The 27,175-nt window shown below is 38.7% G+C and overlaps 1 protein-coding gene across 9 annotated transcripts in view; it reads left to right on the top strand.

The window, feature by feature from the left end:
• The window catches only part of ST7 (suppression of tumorigenicity 7), a 307,476-nt gene that overhangs the window by 259,391 nt on the left and 20,910 nt on the right, over window positions 1-27,175 (top strand). For 5 of the 9 annotated variants that reach the window (XM_053662963.1, XM_053662967.1, XM_053662970.1 and 2 more), the window contains 4 exons: window positions 515-587; window positions 2,027-2,129; window positions 16,553-16,585; window positions 26,051-26,201. In XM_053662963.1, coding sequence (XP_053518938.1) covers window positions 515-587; window positions 2,027-2,129; window positions 16,553-16,585; window positions 26,051-26,201 — 360 coding nt within the window. The remainder of the gene's footprint in view (window positions 1-514; window positions 588-2,026; window positions 2,130-16,552; window positions 16,586-26,050; window positions 26,202-27,175) is intronic. The other 4 variants (XM_053662965.1, XM_053662969.1, XM_053662964.1 and 1 more) reach the window with 1 other exon arrangement.

The following is a 27,175-nucleotide window of genomic DNA, read 5'->3' as shown; positions in this document are numbered from 1 at the left end:
TATGTTATCTTTTTAAGAAAAAACTGTATATAAACTCTTTGAAATTTCATTGAAAAGAAATCTGGTTTAACCTGTGGTGTTTTATTTTTTAATCCAGGTAATATTTTTTCTTCACATTAAATATTTCATATGCCTGTTGAGAAATTTTTATAGGTCACAAAGAGGTCCTATTTGTCTTTCATTATATCAAGGGTATTCATATAATATTTAAATTGATATACTGATAGCTGTTTTCTGCTTAAATAAACTGAACATATAAAAATACACAATTTGAAATAGATAATTTCTCTAGTCAGTCTGGTGGATTTTAAACATGAATTATTTACAAAAATGTAAATCACCCTTAGTTGCAAATACCACCCTGATATATAAGGGACAGCTGTGTACTATGTGCATTAAAATATTCTTAATTAATGCTTTGTTAGACTTACATGATTAAAATACAGGTGTATTAAAAATCAATGCCCCTCGTTTCTGCAAACTTACAACAGTTCCTTTCTTTTTTCCTTAACAGATATAAGCTTACCAAAGTCGGCAACAATATGCTATACAGCTGCCTTGCTAAAAGCGAGAGCTGTCTCTGACAAGTAAGTGAATAGGTACTAAATGCCTGACCTGACTTAAGATGTGTTGCTCCTGAGAGTTTCTCTGAAAGTTTCTCTTAGTCTGTGAGACTACTGCTTATGAGCATGCATTTTCCAAAATCTGCTGATCTTTTCTTTCACTACTAGAAGGAGGGAATTGTAGGGGTGTTTGTAGAGTCCCTAAAGAGGGATTTATATGAAATTCCATGCCTCTGAGGTGAATTTTTTTTGTGTCAGATAATAGATACTAAAAGACCTGCTTGGGACTTACACAAAATGCCTTCCTTTTATTCATTAAAAAAATTTTTTTTGCATATTCCTCTTGTATTCCTCTTCTTTCTGCAGTAGAAGGCTGGGTAGTAATATGGCAGAGGGGATGGTCATCTCCCATTCTTTGCTTCATCAATTCCAAACTCACTCCCAACCCAGGGTCTGTTTACTTTAAGTCACCATGTCAGTGGGACATTGCCCACTTTACTCAGGCAGGTGACTATGGCATAGAGAATTTCCATAAACATCCAAGGTGACTGGCAGATGAAAGAGAATAGATGGCTTAACTGTTTTTCAGTTCAGGCATGCTTACATTGCCCCCAAACACTCCCTTGGTAGCACCGAAAGTCAGAAAACAGGAAAGAAAATAGCCTCTGCTATGTCAGACAGGATTGCTGTTAAGTGTGTGTGCACTTCAAGACCGAAGTAATTGTCTTTCATTCTTTTTTATCCTGTAGATCGCCAGTACCTACTGCAACATCTTTTCTCCCTACACAGCGACTCCAGCTTGGGAGGGCAGGGCCAGGGTTGTCACAGCTTCCCCTGTGGTGTCTGCCTGCCAAGCACAGCTCTGGAGTTAGCCCTGGGTGTGAGGTGAGAAAGAGATTGCATGGTCTGGTTTTTTCATTCATTTGGGCAGGTGTCTCGCCCGCAGTTTGGGCATGCACACCCCCCTTCCGGAATGGCCCCAAGCAGGCTTTCCTGCTGCTGAAGCTGCAACAACTTAACCTCCACGGCAGCATTGACTTTGGGTTGGGAGCCTCATTTAAAATTCTCCCCAGTTCTGTTTTTAACCAGAAAAACAGAGCTCTTCTGTAACCTAGTTTTCTCTTTTTCCTACACTGTCTGCCCTTGTCAGTCCTGCCCCCTCTTCTGAGCTAAGCAGGTACCCCATAGAAAATTTAGATTAGCTATTTAGCCAGAGAGACTTAACAGCTGAATTTAATTCCTGCCTCAATTAGATGCAAACATGCTTTCTGCTTCTGCTGGGGTTTTTGTTGGCCTTACTCTGAGGGGTCACTCAGAGGTTTCATGTAGTGGAAGTTTGGAAAGGTCATGCCATTGGCTCGCTGTGGTTTTATATGGGCCCTTGATGTGTAGATGCCTCTCTGGGCTGATAGATACCCAAGCAGCGTTTCCAACTGGATGGTGTTTGTCTTTCTGCTTTTCAGATTCTCTCCTGAGGCTGCATCTCGGCGGGGGCTGAGCACAGCAGAGATGAATGCAGTCGAGGCCATTCATAGAGCTGTGGAATTCAATCCTCATGTGCCAAAAGTGAGTAGGTGGAATCCCCACAGGAACTCGTTATGATAGCAGAGAAATGTTCCATGACCACAATATCATGTTTTGAATGCAAACAGTTATAAAGACATGAATTGCAACCAATAAATGTTGAGGCCCGGTGTAGTCTAAGATTAGCCTCTTTTAAAGCAAAAGCTACTACATTCAAATGGATTTGGGGCTGATTTTCAGGCTTCATATAATAAGGATAAATTGATAGACCTGACTTAGGCAGACTAAGTCAAGAAGTCTAAAATAGGCAAAATATGGAGATCTCAAGGGTATTTGATCAGTTTTTAGTTTTACATATACCCAACTTGGGAAATTCACCTTGTTGTTAATAAACATTTTTTAAATTACTTACCAACGTGAGCTTCCATGCCTCTATAAATAAATGATAGTTAATTAGTATTGGCAAGAAAATAATAGGGAAAACATCAGAGTATGAAAGTTTTTTTTTAACTTGTGAGTGCCATTTTACTAAGTATATGTGGTAAGAAATATTTGTCATAATTATTAACCACATAATTAACCAGTTTATAACTCTCCATAATAAATACCAACTTAAAATTTCTCATGTATTTATTTCTGAATTTGATTTTAAGGGAGTCAGATATTTGTAATAATATAAAGATAATTCTGTAGTCTTTCATTTAGGAGATGGATGTATATTTATGATTTATCTGTATTTGAATATCTACTGTGTGATAGGCACATCACTTAACATTTTCATTTTCTTCATATTATAAAGCACATTTTGACTTCTAGGAAACTATTCCTGCAGTTCATAACAGGTACTGCAGGGAAAAGTGTTCTTGGCAAAATGTCTGATGAAGACGTTTATTGATGAAAATGACGAAAAAGGCTGTTTTATTTTTTCTTGTCTTGTTATAAGGCTGAAGTAAAAGAGTAGTATATATGTGTGTGTGTGTGATTATGGAGTTACCTGTTTCAATTTATTTTGTTGTTATCCAGAGTGGCAAAGATCTAGTATCATTCCTGAGGTTTCACTCAGGCCATGATCGTCCTTTCACAAAACAGGAAACGGAAGAGTGGTGCACAGTGCCACTGTGGCTGAAGGGTGTATTTATCCACCCTAGGTCCGGTGCATAGTACCCAGCATATTATCTGTAAGCTCAGGTATTGTATATAGAGTGCAGTAAAATGCATCTCTTAATATTTTTCAGCTAACTGAAAAATGTTCATTCACATTTTATTAAAATTTTAAACTAATCATGAAAATATTGTCCTGAATTACAGTAAAGTTATCAATTAATATTTGTGAATGTCATTCTTTAACTAAAGAGCTATTCTATCAGCATAAATAAGGCTCTTTTGGAAGTAGTACTGGCAATAAAGTCCTAGATTCTGAGTCAAAAACTTGCATTCAAGATTTGGCTCTTTTATTTATTAGCCATGGGACCTAGGGTACTCAGTTCAAAAAAGACAAAGAAATCTCTAAACCATTAGAGGATGTTTTATATTTAATGAGATTAAAGTAGAAGCTTTGAATTTAAAGGGAATATTCTCCATTTTTTTATATTTCATTCATGTGATGCTAGGTAAATGAAAGTCGTGCTATACTCATTTCTGTTCTATAGCTTCATCTATATATTGCTATAGTTTATAGGATTTTTAGCTGTAGATTTTTTCCCCCTGCTTTCCCTGAAAATATGCTTCCCCACCCACCCTGCTCTTCATTGTCAATGTTCAGATTTACATGAGGGAAGGCACATTTCTCTCAGTGATTCATCACTCTACATATATCTGAGTATCTGAGTGTATACTCTTAGAGTACTATATCTACATTGCAAGGCTGTCCCTGTGGAGATACATATTTTTGGTTTAGAGGATATTACATTAACCCTTTCAGGGCACAAAAGATAAATTTTCATTTACTGAGGTATTTCCCCAAAAAAGACCAAATTATTGGTTTATTACTCCTAGTATTAGGTTTTTTTTTCTCTGTGCTGATATTGTAAAAATAAATTCTTTTTTCTATTAGAGAAAAGTATAAAGAAATCCTTCATAATCCTATCATATAGTCATATTTCCTTCTAGCCTTTTCTTTTACACATTTTTAATTCTTAGGAATCATGGTAACAGCATATTTATGTTTTTTAAAAACATGGGGCTCTTAACTTGGACTTTGTGGATGGATATTGGGAGTAGTATATCTATTCTTTCTTGGGAAAGATCATCAGATCCTCCTTAACAAAGGTTCTCCTCTAACTTAACATTAAAGTTCAAGTCTTTTAGCCATATGCCTTTAAAATATTCTCAGTTAACTATTTTCTAGATGACTTACTTTCTTATGTTTATATTATAAAAAACACATTATAAAATCTACCATTTTAATCAATTTTTAAGTATACAGTACAGTGTCGTTAACTATACACACTTTGCCATACAGTAGATCTCTAGAACCTTTTCCTCTTGCTTAATTGAAACTGTACATTATTGAACAGCAACTCTCCATTTATCCCCCACCTCTTTCCTGGTAACCACCATTCTACTTTTTGCTTCTGTGAGTTTGGTTACTTTAGATACCTCATATAGGTGAGATCGTGCAGTATTGGTCCTTCTGTGACTGGCTTTTTTCACTTAGCATAATGTATTCCATGTTCATTCCTGTCACAGCATTGGACAGGATTTTATTTTTTTAAACGTCTTTCAAGGATATGTTTATTGATTTTGAGAGGGAGAGACGGAGAGACAGACATCAATCAGTTGCCTCCATACATGCCCCAACCAGGGACTGAATCTGCAACTCTTCAGTGTATGGGACAATGCTGTAACCAACTAAGCCACTCGGCCAGGGTACATTAATATTCAATTGTATGTGTGTATATATATCACCTTTTCTTTATCCATTAATTTATTGATGGAAATTTAAGTTGTTTACACTTCTTAGGTATTACAAATAATGCTGAAAAGAACATGAAACTGCATATATCTCTTCAAGATCCTTTTTTCAGTTCTTTTAGATGAATACCTGGAGGTTGGATTGCTGGGTTATATGGTAGTACAATTATTATTTTTTTTGAGGAAACTCCATACTGCTTTCCATAGTGGCTGCATCATTTTACAGTTCACAGAAGTTCTAGTTTCTCTACTTCCTTGCTAGTATTTGCTATATTTGATTTGGGTATTTATTTATTTATTTATTTATTTTTGGAGTAGTGGCCATCCTAACATTTGTGAGGTGATATCTCATTGTGGTTTTGATTTGCATTTATTTTATTATTAGTGATGTTGAGCATCTTTTCATGTACCTGTAGGTCATCTGTGCATTGTTTGGAGAAATGGCTGTTCAACTCTTTTTAATGAAGTTTGTACTCATAATGAAGTTTATAATGTATAATAAACTATATACATATAGTTTTCAAATGTTTTCTCCCATTGCATAGGTTGCCTTTTTATTCTTGTTTATTTTACTGTGTTGATTGTTTTAGCTGTGCAGAAGCTTTTTATTTTGTTATAGTTCCACTTGTCCATTTTTGCTTTTATTGTTTGTGCAATATCCAACGAATTATTGTCAAGACAAATATCATGAAGTTTTTAATCCTATGTTTTCTTCTGGAAGCTTTATAGTTTTGGGTCTTTCATCTAAATCTTTAATACATTTTGAGTTGATTTTTGTGTATGGTGTAGTATAAAGGTCTAATATTTCTGCATCATTTTTTGAAGAGAATGATTTAATTCTTGTGCCTTCTATTGCAGACATCAGGTTGTGGCCCACTTCAATAGTGAACTTTTGGGCGCATAAAGATTTTTTGGTATTTAGGATTATTTCCTTAGAAGAGATATACAGAATGGGAATTACTGAGTAACATATAGGAACATTTCAGGCCTCTTGATATTTATTGCCAAATTGCTTACCTAAAAAGATGGTAGCAGTTTACACTCCATCAGGAGGTGATTCCTTTACTATTTCACCACATTGTCTCCAGCACTGAGCAGTTCATTTAAAACAGACAGAAGAAAAGATATATTTGAATTTGGCAGTGGAGTGAGTGGAAGCTCCACTCACCTCCTCCCAGGACCAAACTGGAATTACAACTAAATTAAAGAATAATCATCCTAAATAACCAACTAAAGACTAGCTGAAGACAAGTCTTATAACCAAGGGTTTACAAAAGAAGCCACATTTAGACTGGTAGGAAGGGTAGAGATACAAAAAAAGGGCTGGTGCCACTCCCGTGAATGGTGACTGGGGTTCTAGAAGTATATCTCAGCTGCAGGGGTTACCCCTAGAAGCATGGGGTCCAAACTTCATGCTGCGCTTCCCAGCGAGAGAATAAGAACCAGGAAGAGGCACCCACATAATATCCAGCTGTGAAAAGCAGTGAGGTTTCTCTCCACTAGGGAGAGAGTGACCGCGCTGGAGACATCAGCACCCTCTTAAAAGCCAAGTACACATAATTTTGTTTATAGTCACTCACCCTGTGCTCTGGTGGAGGGAGGACAGAACAGACAAGAGTTGCCTGAGGAGAGTCTGGGGTTCGTGGCTCTGGGAAGGGATCTGTGGGGACAGCTACCAGGATCCATGTACTGAGTTATTCCCCCATGCCACATACACTGTCTTTCTTGAGGGGAGGACTCCCCTCCATGTGGCATCAGCCTGGGGGAAAGCAGTTGCCCCACTCTCTGGAATTCTGTTGCCCACCTTGCAGAGCTAAGCTCTTACTGAGGAGTTATCTGCCTTGGCCAGGATGGACTAGGGGTGTCAGTGACTGAGTGATCTGGCTTTGGGATGGGGCCATTTGCCCCATTTCCTGTGAACCAGACTGGTGCTTTCTCCTCCTGGAAGAACTGATAGAACTGGCCTCCCAACTTCCAGCAGACCCAACCTCCAGGCACTGGAAAGCCCACCCACCCAATTCCTAGTGGCTCTGCCCTGCCAAGTGTGATGAAAAAATCTGGGAAAGATTGAGTCTGTAGCTCTGGAATAGGGACCACAGCCACCTACCCTGAAGCCTGACCAGCAACTCCTCCATATAGGAAATCCACTAGCCCCATCCTTTTAACCATGCAAGTGGCTCTTTCAGTGACTCAGACTAATAGGCAGCCAGCAGGTGGAAGTGGGTAGAAGCAGATATTGAGGTGCCTTGGGTCTTTTACTGATCAGCTCCAGCATCTGGTGCTAGAAAAACCAGGCCTTGGTGTGCAGTTTGGTCCTTCTGGTGTGCACCCAAGCCCAGCACAGTCAGCCACAAACTATGGATCACTTTTAGCTCCAAACAGGTTGTTGAGGGCCGGGCACAAACAACGTCTGACATTAGCCTACATAAGATTCCCCTGTCGGAGACCCTAAAGCAACACACATAGTAGCCAGCTTTACACAACATCAGAGCTGGATCTAATAAGCTTCATAGACAGCATATCCAAAGGGAGATCTTGGCAGGAACCACGCTGAGGCAAGTTCCTCTTTGTGTGGTCAGCACCCGCACAGCAGCTTACATGATGTGGTCGGGGTTAAGCCTCACAGTCAGCCAGTCTGTAGTTTGATCCCATGAACAAACAGGCCAATAACAATCAAGATTCAGTTATAATAGGAGGGCCCACATAACCCACGAAAGGGACATTCCTAGCACCCAAACAGGTAATTAAGGAGACTGAGTCACTAGGTCCCATAGGAAACTTACTGTGAAAGGCCATGCCATGAAGACTGACAGTCATCGCAGATCCATCTAATACATAGAAACAAACACAAAGGTGCAGCCAAAATGGGGGAGACAAAATAACAGCCCTCAAAAGAGAGAGTAGGAGAAAATCTCCAGAAAAAGAGCTCAATGAAATGGAGGCAAGCAATTTGTCAGATACAGATTTTAAAGTAACAGTTATAAGGAAGATCAAGGAACTTAGAACTCCAACAGCACAAAGAAGGTCATAGAAAAAAATTTTTAAAGGACCAATCAAAATGAAGAATACGATATCTAATATCAGTAATACACTGGCCCTGACCAGATGGCTCAGTTGGTTGGAGCGTTATCCTATACGCCAAAAGATTGCAGGTTCAATATCTGGTCAGGGCACATATGGTAGGCAACTAATTGATGTTTTTTGTCTCACACCAATATTGGTCTCTCTCTCTCCCCCTTCCTCTCTCTCTAAAATCAACAAAATATATTCTTGATTGAGGATTAAAAATAAAAAGAAGAACACACTAGAAGGAATAAACAGTAGGTTGGATGAAGCAGCAGATTAAATCAGTGATTTGGAAGACAAGGTAGGAAAAAAACACCCAATCAGGCAACAAAAGAAAAAAGAATTTAAAACATATTTAAGTCAGGGGTCCCCAACCACTGTTAGGGGTCCTGTTAGGAACTGGGCCACACAGCAGGAGGTTGAGCGGAGCTTCACTCACATGCATACATGCACTACCACCTGACTGTATGAGCTCTGCCTCCTGTCTCCTTTCCTTACCTCCATGAAACTGATCCCTGGTGCCAAAAAAGGTTGACGACTGCTGTTTTAAGGGACCTTTGGCACAACATGGAGCATAACAGCATTTGCATCATAGGAGTACTAGAAGGAAAAGAAAGAGAGTAAGGGATTGAGAACCTATTTGAAGAAATAATAACTTAAAACTGCTGGTGAAGAAAAGAAAACCACACAAGCCCTGAAAGTATAGTCCCAAACAAGATGAACCCAAAGATTCCCACACCAAGACACATCATAATGAAAATGGCAAAGGTTAAAACAAACATAATTTTAAAGGCAAAAAGAGAAAGACAGTTACCTACAAGGGATTTTTTATGAGATTGTCAGCTGATTTCTCAACAGAAACATTTCAGAGCAGAAGGTATTGACATGAAATATTTAAAGTGATGGAAAGCAAGAACCTACTACCAAGACTACTTTACCCAGCAAGGCCATCCTTTAAAATTGAAGGAGATATAAAGAGCTTCCCAAACAAGAAAAAGCTAAAGGAGTTTGCTAGCACCAAACCATTATTACAAGGAATGTTAAAGAGCCTGCTTTAGGAAGTAGAAGAAAAAAAACCCAGTAACATAATTAAAAGGATAAGTGGCAATAAATACGTACCTACCAATAATCACTTTAATGTAAATGGTCTAAATGTTCCAATCAAAATACAAGAGTAGCTGACTAAACAAGAAAACAAGCCCCATTTATATGCTGTCTACATCAGAATGAAAGATACACAATGACTAAAAGTAGAGGGATGGAAAAAGATATTTCATGCAAATGGAAATAAATGGCTGGGGTGCAATGCTTATCTAACAAAATAGATTGTGAAACAAAGGCTATAGTAAGAGACAAAGAAAAACATTACATAATGATAAAGGGGGAGTGATCCAACAAGAAATTATAACTCTTGTTAACATTTATGTACCCACCATAGGACTACCTAAATATGTAAAGCAAATCTTGAAGGACACAAAGGGAGAGACCAACATTAATACAGTCATTGACATCAATGGATAGATCTTCCAGACAGAAAACCAACAAAGAAATAGTGGGCTTAAATGACACACCAGATCAGATGTATTTAATTGATATCTTCAGAGCATTTCATCCCAAAGCTGCACAATATACATTATTTTCAAGTGCACATGTAACATTTTCTAGAATATTAGGACACAAAACAAGTCTCTATAAATTTAAGAAGATTGAAATCATATCAAGCATCTTTCCTGACCTTAAGGGTACAAAACTAGAAATAAATCACCAAAAAAAAAGGGGGGGAGGGAACTACACAAGACATGGAGGCTAAATAACATGTTACTAAACAATGAATGGATTAACACTGAGATCAAGGGAAAAATCAAAAGACTTTGACACAAATGAAAATGAGAACACAATAACCCAAAATCTATGGAATGCAGTGAAAGCAGTCCTAAGAGGGAAATTCATTGCATTCAAGGCCTACCTCTGAAACAAGAAAAATCTCAAATAAACATTCTAACTTTGCACTTAAAGAAAATGGAAAAAGAACAACAAACAAAGCCTAAAAGTGAAGAGAGGGAATGAAATTATAAAGATCGGAGTAGAAATAAACAAAATAGCCTTTTAAAAAACAATTTAAAATCAATTAAACCAAGAGTTCATTCTTTGAATAGATAAAGAAGATTGACAAACCTTTAACCAGATTCACCAAGAAAAAGAGACAGAGGACCCAAATAAATAAAATCAGAAATGAAAGAGGAGAAGTACCAACACCACAGAAATACAAAAGATTGTAATTAAATATCACAACTAAGTACATGCCAACAAATTGGACAGTATGGAAGAGATGGATACATTCCTAGAAACATAATCTTCCAAAACTGAATCAGAAAGAATAAGATAATCTGAATAAATATATTACAACTAATGAAATTGAAGCCATAATTTTTTTTAAATATCAGTAAACAAAATTTCTGGATGAAATGGCTTTACAGCTGAACTTTACCAAACAGTCAAAAAAAAAAAACTAAAGAACTTCTCTTTCTCAAACTATTCCAAAAAATTCAAGAGGAGGGAATACCCACAACACCATTTTGCGAGGCCAGCATTATCCTAATTTCAAAGCCAGACAAAGACAATACAAAGAAAGAAAATTAAAGGCCAATATCCCCAATGAACATAGATTCTCAACAACATATTAGCAAACTGGATCTAGCAATATATTAAAAAGATCATATACCATGATCAAGTGGGATTTATTTCAGGGATGCAAGGTTGGTACAATTTCACAATCAATAAATGTGGTACACAACATAAAATGAAGAATAAAAAGCACATGATCATATCAATAGATGCAGAAAAAGCATTTGTAAAAATATAGCATGCATTTATCATAAAAACTCTCAGCAGAGTAGGAATAGAGGGACTATAACTCAATTTAATAAAAAGCCATCTATGGCAAACCCACAGCCAACATCATAATCAATGGGCAGAAACTATAAGCATTTCCCTTAAGATCAGGAACAAGTCAGGGATGTTTACTTCCCCACTCTTACTCAACATAGTACTGGAAGTCGTACCCATATCAGTCAGACAAGAAGAAGACATGGAAGGCATCCAAATTGTAAAGGAAGAAGTAAAACTCATTATTTGCAGATGACAAGCTATTGTATATAGAGAACCCTAAATAAAGATTTCACCAAAATGCTGCTGTAACTGATAAATACATTCAGTAAAGTAGTGGGATACAAAATAAATAACCAGAAATCAGTTGCATTTTTTTAAAAAATGTTTATCCTCATCAGAGGACATTTTTTAAATTGCTTTTAGAGAGAAGGGAAGGGATAGAGACAGACACTGATCTGAGAGAGAAACATTGATCAGCTGCCTCTTGTATGCACCCCCACTTGGACTGAACCTGCATCCTAGCTTTGTGCCCTGACCAGGAATCAAACCCATGACGTTCTGGCTTATGGAGCAGTGCTTCAAGGCACTTCAAGGCACCAATTGAGCTACAAGGGCCAGGGCTAAAATGCATTTTTATACACCTCTAATGAACTATCAGAAAGGGAAACTGAGAAAACAGTTGCACTCACAGTTACTTCAAAAAGAAAAAAAATACCTAGGAATAAATGTAATTAGTGGTACAAATGACCAGAACTGTGAAAATTATAAGACATTGAGAAGATGCAAATAAGTGGAAATATATACTGTATGAATGAATAGGAAGAATTAACATAATTAAAATGTCCATACTGCTCAAAGCAATCTATAGATTCAACACAATTCATATCAAGTTGACAGTGGTGTATTTCACAGACTAGAACAAATATTCCAAAAATTTATATGGAACCACAAAAGATCCTGAATAATAAAGTTGGAGAAATCACACTACCTGTATCAAACTATACTACAAAGGCCATAGTAATCTAAATAGGATGGTACTTGCTATTTAGATTACTATAAAACAGACATATTAATGGGATAGAATAGAAAGCCCCAGAATAAACCTGTACCTTTATATTCTGTTACTTTTTTGACAAAGGAGGCAAAAATGTACAATGTGGTAAAGATACTCTATTCAATAAATGGTGTTGGGAAAGTTGGATAAATATGGGCAAAAAAGTGAAACTAGACCACCTTCTTACACCATACACATGAATACAGTAAAAATTGATGTAAGACCTTAATGTCAGACTTGAAACCATAAAAATCTTAGGCATAGGCACTAAGAAAACATAGGCACTAAAATCATGGACATTTCTTGTAGCAATATTTTTTCTGATCTATGTCTTGGTCAAGGGTAAAAAACAAAAACATAAACAAATGGGACTACATCAAACTAAAAAGTTTTTGCATGGCAGAGGAAACCATCAACAAAACAAGAAGACAAACCCCTGAATTAGAGATCATATTTGCCTGCACATCTAATAAAGGCTCAATATCCAAAATTTACAGGGAATTTATAAAACTCATCACTGAAAAAACAATCCAATTACAAAATGGGTAAAGGATCTGAATAGATGCTTCTCCAAAGAGGACACACTGATGGTCAATAGACCTATGAAAGGATATTCAACATTACTATTCATCAGTGACATTGCAAATACAATTAAAATGCAAATTTAAACCATAATGAAATATCATCTCACACCTCAGAATGGCTATCATCAATAAGTATTACAAACATCAAGTGTTGGTTAGGATATGGAGAAAAGGGAACTCTCATGTGCTATGGTGGGAAGGCAGATGGGTGTAGCCACTGTGGAAGGCAGTATGGAGTTCCCTCAAAATAGAAATGGGACTGCCTCCTCCACTTCTGGAAATTTATCTGAAGAAACTGAAACACTAATTGGAAAGAATATATGCACCCTACAGTCACCGAAGCACTATTTATAGTAGTAGCCAGGATTTGGAAGCAGCCCAAGTGTCCACCTGTAAATGAGTGGATATAAAAGCAAGCAATGAAAATAATTTTCTAAAAAAACAACAACAAAAAAAGCAAGCAGTGGCACATTTACACAATGAAATACTACTTGGCCATAAAAAAGTAGGAACAATACTTTGCAACAATATATGTATGTGGACCTCAAGACATTATGATAAGTGAAATAAGTCAGAGAAAGGCAAGAGGCACAAGATTTCACTATATATGGAACCAAATGAACAAAATAAACTAACAAAGTGGAGATAGACTCTTGGATAGAGAGAACAGACTGACAGCTGTCCTAGGGGTGAGTGTTGGGGGATGTGGAAGAAGGGTGAAGGGATTAAGCAAAGAAGATAAAGACTAGAATACAGACAATAGTATGGTGATTGCCAAAGGGAAGGGTGGGTGGAAGAGAGGGAAAAGGGTAAAAGGATAAATGGTGATGGAAGGAGACTTCACTTTGAGTGGTGAACACACAGAAAAATATGCAGGTGATGTAGTGTAGAAACATAATTTTATTAACCAATATCACCTCAATAAATTTGATAAAAAATAAGTATTTAAAAAAGAGAAGAAAAATAAAATGCATATATGCTTTGATTAGTTATAAAATTGAATTCTATTTTTTTACTTTGTATTTTTTTAGCTACTACTAGTAAGCAATTATGTAGACTACCTATTATCGGAAAACATACTAATTTTAATGTTGGAGCAAGAGGAGCAAGATAATGGCAGGCAGACCTGTGAACTGTTACTGAAAAGGTTCTGAAGTATGTGAGGAAAGGAGTCCCACTACTTCCTGTGTATGTGCCAGAGGGAACTGTGGGAAGGAGGAGTTGTTTGGCTCCTTGCTAATATCCTTTTCAATAAAATGGGGATAAAAATAAAGGTTTCCTAGGGCTAATGAAAAGTAAGTGGAATTACATTGTGTAATTCATCCAGTACATAGTAGGTGCTCAAATCATGTTGGCCCCTTCATCTTCTCTTCCCTTACACCTTCAGCTCTATTTCTGCACTAAATAGAGGCTAGTTAGAAACATGCATTAATTGGTACTTCTTGGGCCACCCAAGTCTGATTAGGTCAACCAGAGAGTGTAACAGTGGCACTGTTATGCTGTTGGCCTTGAGTACTTACAAAGTCCCTTCAGGCCTGCAGATTTGAGGGGAGTCTCTAACATGTACTGGCAGCAGTTGTCATCAGGAATTCTCCGTTTGTATTTGGGAAGTTCTTTTTTGTGGCTGATTAAAGTTATCCATTTCCAATCTCTGGCTTAAACACGGTGGCACGAAGGTAGGTTTACAGTTGTTTGTATGGAACATAATATAATAATGTTTCACATACTTATAACTGTAAACTTACTTTTCCCCATGCTATATTGTTTTAGCATAGTCATCCAGGGATGCAGGAGCAGAATGCTCAGAGATGCAGGAATGACACAGAGAGAAGGTAGCAGGGAGCCAACATTGCTTCAAGTAGGAAAAGTGGTCAGTGGGACCCAGTGCAGAGGAGAGATGAAACAGCATTGCCATAGAAACAAAAGCCACTGACCAATAATGCTTTATTATTATTTGTTAGAGAAATAAACATTTTTTTCCTCCTAATATAATCTTATATAGAACCTTAATGAACAAAGTAAGTAAAAGTAGAACTGGTCTGGCTGAAACTGGGATGAGAAAGCAGGTAGCCCAGAAACCCCAAGGCACCTCTGCATTGAGTTTAGAAAGGAACAGGAGCCATCGCCACTACCACAGGCCAATCCCAAGCTTTTGAGGTCCCACCCATAGAACAGGAAGACCCACACTCATTCTGAGCAGCAGGAGGGAGTGGAGGGAGCCCTAGTTGCCTAGGATGCCTGGGTATTGTAGGTACAGCTGTTAAGGGAGAAAAATCAAGAAAAGTCTCCAGCACCAATGGGAGAAAGCTTTCATCTCCATCTTACCTAAAATCCCAGCACTGTTAAACCATGGGCTCTTCCTCCTGGGGGGAACAGGAGGTGCAGTGGACCTCAGGAGTCCCCTTCCCTGTAGTGCTTGGGTAAGGGACTTACCATTTTCCTGAAGCTAATTTTATCACAGGGAAGCCTGGACTTGACAGGATGTTGAGCTGAAGACCCCCTAATAGATTTTGTTTTTAAGTTGTAAGTCTAGGAGTGTAGAAAGTCATAATAAAACAGAGGAAAGAATATAGAATGTAATATTCCCATTAAAAATTAATATTTAAAAAAAGCTCATCTAGTGTTAATCTAGAATCTCGAATTTCATGGGGCTTATGGGGGAAAGCATTCTGTAATTGTATATGCTAATGGAGTATTCACAGGACCTCGTTAGAGTAATGGAAACTATTTTATGCAAAGGCTAACGCAGTCTTTTCTTTATATCTTGGCAAAGCTAACTGACAGGACGTAAAATTGCTTTTTAATCCAATTTAGGATGCAAAACATGTAATGGATTTAAACATTTAAAAATGCTTGAAGCATGGAAGCAGAAATTCAGAATACCCTCACAGATTGTCTATGATACTATGTACCAACAGTACATTACAAAAATATTATTTCGATATAAGTTTCTTTGAATTGAGTCATATTTTATTCCAAAGCTTTTTTCCAATTAGAGTAGGGGAATGTATTGTGGAATATGTGACCCAGGGAAAATAGAGCAGAAATGAGATTTTAGCCACATTTCATAAGAATAGTAGGTTTCTGAGAGGTCTTTTTATTTAACAGAAGGCACTGTAGCTGCTCCCACCAAGGTCACTACCATGAAGGCCACCCCCATCTTAGTCACCAGATCCTTTGCCCCCTGTTCAAACCTCATGCTATTTCATCTCTCCTCAGCATTGGGTCCCACTACCCACTTTTTCTATCTGGAAGCCATTTTGGCTCCCTGCTATCTTCTTTCTGTGTCACTCCTGCATCATTTCCTCCCCTGCCCATCCCTTGGGCTGCTTCTCTGGGAAGCACCGTTGCCTGAGGCTCTCCTGAGAAATCTCAAGAGCTCCCACCTCTTCAGCTTCCACCACGCCCAGCACACCCTAAGCTATATCTCCAGCTTTTCTCCCAAACTATCAGAGCCAGCTGCCTTCAGGCCATTATTCCAGGGATGTTTTGCAGGCACTTCCAATTGTTTTTGTTACATTCCCACTGCTAAGCCTCTTACTCCTTAAGGGTCTTTATCTAAACTATGTATAGATCTTGTTACCAGATGGGGGGCCTGGCCCTTAATGGGGCTGCCTAAAGCCAGTGGTAGTGTGTGGGTTCCTGACTTTGTATAGGAAAGATTTCACATGCGTCAAGGTGATTATGAGAGTATGTTTATTGAAGCTGGGGACCGTGAAACAAGGGAGGCATTAGGGTGGAAGAAGAACAGCAGAGAGCCTAGGCGGGCTGCCTTTGCTCACTGGGATGGCAGAGAAGAGATGGACTTGGGGCAGGTTCAGGGGATCAGCCTGGGACTAGCAGCTGCAACACATTGTGTTAGAGTTTAAGAGCTGTGTGCCTGTGGGGGAAGGAGAGAGGGAAGAACAAAATGGTACAGCTGGGCCCTTTGTCTTGAGCCTTTTCTTTCTCTCTTGCAGGTTGTTTCAGCAGAATATTCATCAGTTTCTCAGGTGTGTCCTTTTAGTGTTGTGGTTTTTACTGATTGGTCAGTGCCAGGGCAGGGGGTCATTAGTCACTGCAGTTGGTCCTGGTGTTGTACACCGGGTTTTGCTGCTTTGCTGGGCCTGGAGCTGAGATAACCACTGGGGCCAAGATGTTATCTATAGGGAGGGGACCTTTTGTATCTGGCTGAAAATTGCTGGGTCATTGTTTTCAGCTGTCAGTCTATTTTCCTGTTTCACTTGCCTAGGAATTTTCCTAGCTTCTTACTACCCTGTCTCAATCTCACATTATTCTAATTTTCTAAACTAGAAATTTTATAGTCACCCTGATTCCTTCTCTCACCCTCAGATTCAGCCAAGCACCAAGTCCTAAAGAAGTCTGCCTCCTTGGTTACCCCCTCACCCAGACCATGACAGGAGCTTTCTAGGATTTTACTAATTTCAGTTTCTTCCCCATCTATCTGGTGATCCATTTCTTTAAAAACCACAAACTATACTAACTCAATTCTCAATTGCCAACTGTTTGTAGAACTGTCTTCCTTGCAGACATAAAGATTCTTCAGACCTTCGTGTCCCTCCTGGCTTTGTTTAACATCAGGTTCACATATTTTGATTTAAGTTTCTTTTATTTTCTTTGAACAAATTTTTTTGTGTCTCAAAGTTTGAAAACCACAGACTAACTCAGGGTATGGTCACACTCCGAAGCATATCACGGGAGGCCTTTTACAACCTGCTTTTCCAGCTTTGCTCCCTTGAAGAATGACATGAAACCTGAATTCCAGTGCAGGTTTTCTCACATACAACTTGTTCCACTATAGGCAAGCTACTTACGGTATTTCACCATGCATAATGTGCTCCTGTGTATAATGTGCATTCATGTTTTTGGCCCAAACTTTCAAGAAAAAAAATCTTCTATTTTAATTGTTTACTTCAATTATTTCTTTATGTTTAGAAATAAAACTGATTCTCTTATTCCAGGGCATTATTTTGCATGTGGATATCATTATTGTTACACTTTTAACACATAAGCATAAATAAAAGAATTAAAAGCATTTATATAGATATGGAATTAGTACTGCCCTTGTAGTAGTAATACACATCATTAATTTTTCTCTCAAAAATTTATGCAAAAAAGTATGCATTACACATGGCGAAATACGATAAGTTCCCCAAACCTCCACTTTTCCATCTGTGAAACAGGAATAATACACTAGCTTTCTCAGAGAGTTGTTGTAAGGAGCATCTGAGAGAATGTTTGACACATCTTAGTGTTAATCAATGTTGACCATTATTATCATGTTAGAACTTAACTACCTCAATATTACAAGCACGTTATGCTTAGATGCTTTGGTGACACTGCCCAGCCTTGCAGTGGCTTCTACCTCCTCTCATCTTTAAAAGTGTACTCTTATTTATTAATGAGACTAACTCACATTTCCCTTTTTCTGTGAAGCCTCAGTGGTAATGTTCTTAGGAAATTTGTTTCCTAAGTATTAAATGTGTACCTCTCACTAAGGGAGTTTTCATGTTGAATTTTATTATTTCTTTGTACATGCACACCTACACTACTACAAGGATTAGGGATTGTTGTAGACAATCGGCGGGTAAATACACACTCTCGGAGTCCGGAACCGAATTGATAAAAATTTTAATGGCCAAAGATTTTCCTGCGCAGGGGCGAACTTCCCCAACTGTGACCGGAGTCACGTAGCTACTCAGAGCTACAAAATGGAAGTCGCGCCTGGCTTACAGACTACTGGGTATTTATATTTTCTAGCAAGCAAGCAAAGGCATACAGAAGCAGAGGTGGCGGTTAGCTATTGGCTTATTTAAAAACGGCGAGGGTCCCTGATTGGTGGGTGCTGCTGCTGGCAGGCACTTTCTGGCGGGCCGGGGTTAGTTACCTTATTTGGCTAGAATTTTAAACCCAATTGTTCCCGGATGTTTGTTCATTACCCTGTTCCAGGAACTGCAGATTTAGGGTTGGGTAATGCCCTAGCTGTAATTTTCCTAGCTGGGTATAACAGGATCACCAAGATAGGGACCTAATCTGATTCATGTCTATGCCCTTGAAGTGAATTGTGGGTGCTCCTGTATCTGTGCACTTGAGGCACACCATAGGCTTGTCATTAGAGTCCACTGTAGTCATTGCTATATCTGTGGCCTTGGAGTACACTGTGGTATTTTCGTATACTGTGGACACTACTATATTTTTTGAATAAAGCAAAGCAACTGATGAATAGGTTTTGAACCAGCAAGGAGCAGCTATCTTGTGTAGAGGACCCTGAGTGGGACTATAGATCACCAAAGTCAGCCATGCTTTCTGCTTGATACCATATTGGTTAGTGACCTCTGGTAGCCAGTTTTCTTCAGCTGATCTGCTACTACTCAACTATTTTACCTGGGAACAGACCCAATTATCTGTTAGATACACATAAACAAAAAACATAACTTACCTCCACAGCAACATGAGCACTTCATTTATATGTTAGTAGAAAAGCTACCATTCAGTGAACATTTATGTGCCAGGTAATATGTGAATGCTTTACCTATATTCTCCCATGTCATGCACATGTCAAAACTGGCAAGATGTTTACTTTTATTTTTATTTAATTTTAACAAATGAGCAAGCTAAGGTTGAAAGAAATGAAATAACTCACCTTAGTTCTCATAGTAGCATAGTTAGAGTTGAGATACAAGCAGTGGTTCAATGTGGCAGAGGGCAGATGGGGGGAAAGACAGGGGCTGCAGTTTTTTTGTACCTCATTCCCTGTCACAGCCTGACCTGAGTGAGCCATGGTGACTTGTGGTATTTTTGCCCTATTCCAGTATGTGTCTTAATGAGCCCAGGGAGTAGACCACATTAAAACTCAGAGTATGTCTTACTCTCTTTACTGATGTGCTTAAAACATCTTTTCTGGGCTTACAGACTCTTTCAGAGCCATCTGCACCAAAGCACTGTAGATATACAAAAAATGCCTGTCTTTGCTTATCTTTATTTGTTTGTTTTAAAGTGTGGTTCACTTTTTGTATTATTTTAAACTTTGTTTTCCAGTTAAAGTTGACATGCAGTATTATATTAGTTTCAGGTGTACAACATAGCAATTAGACATTTAGATACCTTACAAAGTGATTACCCAACACGTCTCGTACCCACCTGACACCATTCCCTATGCTGTACTTTACATCCCTGTAACTGTTTTTTATAACTGGCAGTTTGTACTTCTTAATCCCTTTCACCTTTTTCTGTGTGATTTGCTTTTTGTGTTTTTTTTTTTAATTTATTTTTTAAATTGATTATGCTGTTACAGTTGTTCTATTCCCCCCTTCATTCCCCTCCACCCTGCCCCCCATTCCCACCATTACCCCCCTTTAGTTTATGTCCATGTGTCTCAAGTCCTTTAGGTTCTATATTTCCCATGCTATTCTTGCCCCCCCCCATCTATTTTCTATCTACTGTCTATGCTACTTATTTTCTGTACCTTCTCCCCCCATCTCCTCCTCCCACTCCCCTGTTGCTAACCCTCCTTGAGATCTTCATTTCTATGTTTCCACTCCTGATCTAGCTGTTCTTTTAGTTTGCTTTCGTTTTAGGTGTGGTTGTTAATAACTGTGAGCTTGTTGTTCTTTCACTGTTCATGTTTCTTTAACTTCTTTTTCTTAGATAAGTCCCTTTAATATTTCATATAATAAGGGCTCGGTGATGATGAACTCCTTGAATTTGATCTTATCTGAGAAGCACCTTATCTGTCCTTCCATTCTAAATGAAAGTTTTGCTGGATAGAGCAATCTTGGTTGTAGGTCTTTAGATTTCATGACTTGGAATATTTCTTTCCAGCCCCTTCTTGCCTGTAAGGTCTCTTTTGAGAAATCTGCTAACAGTCTGATGGGGACTCCTTTGTAGGTGATTGTCCCCTTAGCTCTTGCTGCTTCTAGGATTCTCTCCTTCATTTTAACTTTTGGCTAATGTAATTATGATATGCCTTGGTGTGTTTCTTCTTGAGTCCAACTTTTTTGGTACTCTCTGAGCTTCTTGGATTTCTTGGAAGTCTATTTCCTTTGCCAGATTGGGGAAATTTTCTTTTATTCTTTGTTCAAATAATTTTTCCAATGGTGGTTGTGTCTTTCCCCCTTCTGGTACCCCTATAATTCGGATATTGGAGCGTTTAAAGATGTCCTGGAGGTTCCTAAGACTCTCCTCATTACTTTGAATTCTTGCTCCTTGACTCTTTTCTGTTTGGCCATTATTTGGTTTCTTCTGGTCCACTCCATTGATTTGAGTCCCAGTTTCCCTTTTCATCTCTATGGGTTTCCTGTGGAATTCCATTCATTTCCCTTAGTTTAGCCTTCATATGTTTCTCTAATTTGTGGCTATAATCAACCAGATCTGTGAGTATCCTGATGACCAGTGTTTTAAACTGTGCGTCTGAGAGTTTTGCTATTTCTTCGTCGCTTAGATTTATCTCTGGGGCTTTGAGGTCTTCCTGCGACATTTTTGGTCTGTTCTGGCCCTTTAAATGTGAGAAGCGGCGCCTTGGACTCCCAGGTCGCTGGGTTGTGACGCTGTATGTGGGGGCGTGGTCAGAGCGGGGAAATGGCGGCGCCCTCTACTGCTGCTTGCGAGGGGACCCTGGGCCCTGGTCCAACTGCCCACTCCCTTGCCTGTCCGCTCGCCCGCAGACAGGCAACTGCAGTCAACACGCAGCACCGCCTCCCCACTGTCTCCTCAGCAGCCGCTCACCTGGTGGGTTGCTCGGTCGCTCGCTAGGTCCAATCCTGCGTTTGGAACCTGTGCGTCTGGATTCTGCGCCTGGGTCCATCCGACCGGAGTCCTCCTGTGCAACCCCTCACGAGACGCCGGTTTCGCCCCTTACCGGTCGGGCTGAAGAATTTGTTGTTAACGGACTTCCGAAAAGTTCAATTTTCCGTGTTCTGGTTGTGTTTTCTGATGCTAATAGTTAGTTGTCCCTAAACTTGGTTGTGTGAGAAGGCACGGCACATCCACCTATACCTCCATCTTGGCGGAAGTCCGCTTTTTGTGTTTTTGATTGGAAGTCTAGAAAATAGGTTGGTATTACATATATATATATACATACATGCACATACATGTAAGGGGGGACAGAGGGAGGGAGAGGAGAGGAGGCAGGAGAGAGAGAGAAATAAAAATGCTTATTACAGAAAACTTGGAAAGCATGGGAAAAGCACAAAAGAATTATTCTCCCATAAAATCAAATATTTAGCCACCATTAACATTCAATATAGACCTTCTAATGTATTTAATGACTACCTATACATTTTTATTACCAAAATCATAATCTGTATGGTGTACTATTTTATTTAGTAATATATTATGAAAACTTTCTCATGCTAATAAATATTCTTCTATTGACTGCTTTTTGGGGAACAACTTGACAGCTATCATCTAATTGTGCAGTAATTTAACTAAACTGTTCTTTCTCATTTTGTTTATTCTCATATTTTTGCTAATGGTTTTTATATGATTTCTGCTCTTGTTGGTACTGAAAATCCAAAAATTGGGTATAAATCAATTCCTTAGCATTAATATCTAGATGAAGGATAACTTTGAGATCATTTTCACCCAAATTATTATAGAATTTTAAGACCTTAACAGAAAATATCAGGGCAGGCCTCTGACAGACTGAATTTCTCCTGGAGTTTTCCCGACAGGTAAACCACCCTCTGCTCAAATGTCTCTTCGTAAGTAGGCACCACTCAGGTCCTCTTTATATGATCTAAATCTGTATGTTCCTTTATTGGGCTTAAGAAACTAGATGCTGACTAATAGATTTGGAAATTTGCTTCTGAAACCTTTAGAAGCCTGTACTTCCAGATCAGTGTGATTTGAGAATCCAGAAAGGAAGTTAGAAGCAGGATAGCAGGCAAGATCACGTGGAATGCAGACTTAACTAATAACTACCCCAAATAGTTATTATAGACAGGCAAAGAGTGTTCTCTGATTTGCGAGTTACAGTTATTCTAATTGATCTCTACCCTTTCCCATTTATTTTTCACTTGACAAGTAAGATGTGAAAAGTTCCATGCCTTTCTAATTTAAATGTTGCATGTGTTGAGAACTGATCTTGCCAGCCATTTTAAGCCTGGCAAAAAACATAACACATTGTTGTTATTAGCCTTCTTCATTTAGTTAGAGCCAATACTTTGTTTGGAACCATATAGGTGCATAAATCTCCTTTATAGATATAACCTTTTCTGCCATAAAGTGGATGTGATGAGGAGGCAGCTACATTTCCTTGGTCAGTTGTTCTGGTTAGCCTCATGAAGCTGCTAGGCCAGGGATACTCTAATTTAGAGACTTCTTGGGAAGTTAGATTCATGCTCTCAAGGATCTTATGATTAAGCTGAGGGGAAAGACACATGGATAACTAATAAAGGTGGTATGTAAGAAGTACACATATGAGAAGATCAGAGGGAGCTTAGGGGATAAACAGGGCATTACATCACAGCCCACATTTGGGACTGTGAGCCATGTCCTTGAAGCCCGCAGGCTGAATGAAATGTCCATCTCACACATGTGTATTATTTTCCCAATATATGTAGATGCCCTGGTGGCCACAATGCTTTTGAATGAATACTTGTTTTATTACATTTATTGTAGCTTTTGCCGTATCATACATTTTCAATTAGTAGATATAATACTACACTTATAATTCCTATAATGGGCATCTATAAAAAAATTTTAAGGTAAGAATTGTTTGTTACTTGAAGATTTGAAACTTTCATTGTTTGCAGCAGTGCTGTTCAGTAGAATTTCTGTGATAATGGAAATATCTCAGCATTGTTCAGCATGGTTGTCATCAACTACACATAGCACTAAAGGACTTGAAATATGCCTGGTGGGACTGAGGAACTGAATTTTTAATTTTATTTGATTTTTGTTGATTTAAGTTTCAATAGCCAAATGTGGTAGAGGCTTCCATATTGGACAGTGCAGATCTATTGTATCTTTTTGTAGGTAATTTTCTAAAAATTCTGATGCCCAAGTTTCCTCAGCCCTACCCTCTCCTGGTTTGTTTCAACTTCTACCAGCAGATGTGGGTGGCTACCAGGCTCACTCCTTCTCAGGTACCTCTGTTCCTGAAGGTCCCTTAGACCAGGAGAAGAGTTTTCTTGTAGATGCTTATGAAATGACTTTGAAAGCTTTTCCTAATCATGAAGGTAGTTTATACTTTTTTTTTCAGCCACTATCTGATTATCAGGGTCTTGAAGAGATTTCTGTATACCTGTGCACATGAGCTAGTGGTTTTCACATTTACTATTTCAAAGTTCACACAGCATGATCCTCCTTTTAAACTGGACTATTTGGTAGTCAAGGAGGCTATAAATTATTAGAGAACTCAGAAATCAAAACCTTATTCTAAGGCCTTCATTAAGTAAGAAATTTTTCCTTTCATTCTCTTGATTATTAAGAATAACCAAATGGTCTTTCTTCTTTAATTTACTCTAAAACAATTAATACAGCTCATAGCACTTTATAAGTTATATATCTTTTTCATGACTCATAGCTTTTGGGGTCTTTTAAGATCATCCTGGGTAGTAGCAACATGCAGTCTAATGGCTTTTATTATGGTAACAAAATCACATGAGGATAGTCAAATATCTCTGAATATAAAATTAACCTTTATATCAGGCTTGTATTCGTTATAAATATAGTGCTAGTTGGATTACTAGGTAATTCAAAATCGTTATTTTTTTCTAAAAATTTGTATTTTCTTGTGCTGTTTTAAAACAAGATGGAGAAGGAAAGCAGTAACTTGTAGAATTTAAAAAAGGCATATAACCAAAAAGCTATTTTGGAACTCGTATTTGGGGATTTCCCATCAAAATAATAAACACCTTTCATGGACTGGCCTGGGAAGAGGTCTTTCTGCTGAGGAAGGCCTTCTTTCCCACCCATCCCCCAAGTGTGGTGGCTCTATCCCTGTTTTTCACTGCTCTCTGGGTGGGTTCTCCCACTTCCTCAGTCCTGCTGTGAGGCCTGAGGCTTAGAGGTTTCTTCAAACATCAGAACCAGAGTAAGGAAAGTTTCATTTGTTGAATCAAAAATGTGTCCTCCTGTCTCCTGTGTGTCAACAGGAGAGGAAGCTCAAAGGCCAATGCACCCAGCAGACCCAAAGCATCTAAGTCTATGGAGAGATGATAATGAAACATCGATAGGTGTACTATAATATAATCTTCATTCCATATACCAAGATTCTTCTATTCTTCACCTTCTTTCATAAATTTCCATTGACAGTTAAATCCACAAGCAGTTATTTGTGATGTTAAAATTGTTGAACATCTCATAACACTATTTGTTTGCTGTGTTTATTCCATGTTAATTACACATCCCTCCATCATCCGCTGGTCACCATTTGAAAAGAGATGTGCCTGGCTGGTGTAGCTGAGTGGTTTGAGTGCGGGCTGAGAACCGAAGTGTCACAGGTTCCATTTCCAGTCAGGGTACAAGCCTAGGTTGTGGGCCGAGTCCCCAGTGGGGGCCATGTAAAGGCAACCACACATTGATATTTCTCCCTCCCTTCCCCTCTTTCTAAAAATAAATAAATAAAATCTTTTTTTTAAAAAAAGAAAGGAGATGCATAGGTTGGTGTGATGGTGGTTGGTTGTGGGAGGGTAGGTGTGTGTATGTGTGTTGGGGACAAATGGGGAAAGGAGATCATGGCTAACAGAGCACAGGGAGGACACCAGCCAGTAGAGAGAAGTTAACATTTGCAAAATATACCATCCTAGATTTGTTTCCCTTTCCATTGTAAACACAAAAAAACTACAAATGGACATGGCCTTCTCTGAGCCTCCAGAAAGAATATTCATTCTTCCCACCTCCTTCATAGAAGATAGGAATGAAGAGGCATAAACTGAGAATCCTCCGGTCTTGGAGAAAGGATCTAAAAGGACATTACAGTTTGGTGTCTGTACTGCTCTCCTTCTTTGGGCCTTCCTACGCTCCAGGTGCTACCCTTCTTCCCTCCAGCATCTGAGCAGTGAAGGGTGGCCCTGTGCACAGCCTAGGTCCTTTTCCTTGATCCATCTGTATAGAAAAAAATAATAGGCAGTGCTTGTCAATCTCAAGTCTCTTCTGGCATAGTCAGTTTGTCATATGACTTCCTACCCTTCATGTATCTGTTTTATATATTTTCATTCTGGGTACAAAATTATACCAAATTATTGTGTCATCTAAATTTTCCTTTTTGCTGTTTGAGTCTATATTTATTTCTTTGATTAGACTATCATAGCCTGAAAGCCTCTGATCTTCACTGTAAACTATTACAAGGATAATTATTTGTCAGCAAAGTTTGGATTGCTGGATGCCTTCAAATGCAGGTTTGATGAAATGCTTATGAGTGGTGGTTTTTGGGAAATCAACCTTTCTATTTTTAATATTGAATTTCAAATTACTACATATTAATATTTCTGTCTCCTGCCTTTTTATTTCAGTATCTACTAGAAATGAAAAGCTTAATCCTACCCCCAGAACATATCCTGAAGAGAGGCGACAGTGAAGCAATAGCGTATGCATTCTTTCATCTGGCACACTGGAAGAGGGTAGAAGGGGCTTTGAATCTTTTGCATTGTACGTGGGAAGGCAGTAAGTAATTCTCTTTCTTTGAAACATTTTTTTAAAAAGCATGAAAAGATGCTAAGACTGTTGTTACCCTGAGTGTCCATGATAAATAATGAAGATCTGCACATCAACAGCTGTTCCTTTCTGTGATGTTTCATCACTGAGAGATGATGAATCCCTCAGGCTCTCCGGTTTCGGTGGTGGTGGATATTACCGTGGTGGTGCCATCTCTACAGCTCAATAAGGCAGGTTTATACCATGGATGGGATGAATCAGTACTGTTCTGTCGGAGAATTCCACAGATGGAAAATCCTCTTTGGAGACCTGGACAGCCCTTGAGCATTGTAGGAATCTTTGGCCTGAGATTAGGCCTCGTGCTGGGCTCCAATTACCACTTCTAAATGGTTTTCCTGGGAGAGTTGGCGAAAGAGCCACAGTTCTGCTTTACTGGAGCCAGATGGCAAAACATAAACAAGCAGCAGTTATGTTTTAAAACAAAAACAGTGGCCATTGGACCCTAGTGTTTGGTAGCAGGTTATATTAGATGGCTGTAGTGTGTTGGCTATCGTCATTTGGTGTAAGGAAAAGTGTGGGGGCAACTTTGCCCACAAAGTCCCCCATCTGCCTGGGATGAACATAAACACTACCAAGACATGATCTGCTTAGGGAGGAAAGGTGGCCGATCTCTCAAAGGGGAAGGGCCTAGAGCTCCTTCCTCCAGGGGCTTTTATTAGGCTTGTTTGCACAAGAATACATGTAAGGATCAAACAATAGATAATATTCAAAGAACTATGAGGGCTTATTCTCAGTTAGGATCAGATAGCTAAAGAGGCAAAAACACTTTGAGGAGCAAACTTCTTGCTTGGACCCTTATCATTTAAATGAGAGCATTCTAAACAAAGCAGGTTTCATAGAATTTTTACATATTCTTTCTTATGCCTGAATTACCCAGGGAACCCGCCCTTTTCAGCACAGGGCTGCACCGCCTTCCCCATCAT

Source organism: Artibeus jamaicensis, unplaced genomic scaffold (assembly GCF_021234435.1).
Source record: "Artibeus jamaicensis isolate MK-2021 breed Jamaican fruit bat unplaced genomic scaffold, CSHL_Jam_final contig_311, whole genome shotgun sequence".
Classification (NCBI taxonomy): domain Eukaryota; kingdom Metazoa; phylum Chordata; class Mammalia; order Chiroptera; family Phyllostomidae; genus Artibeus; species Artibeus jamaicensis.
This window is presented reverse-complemented; position numbering and strand designations above follow the sequence as displayed.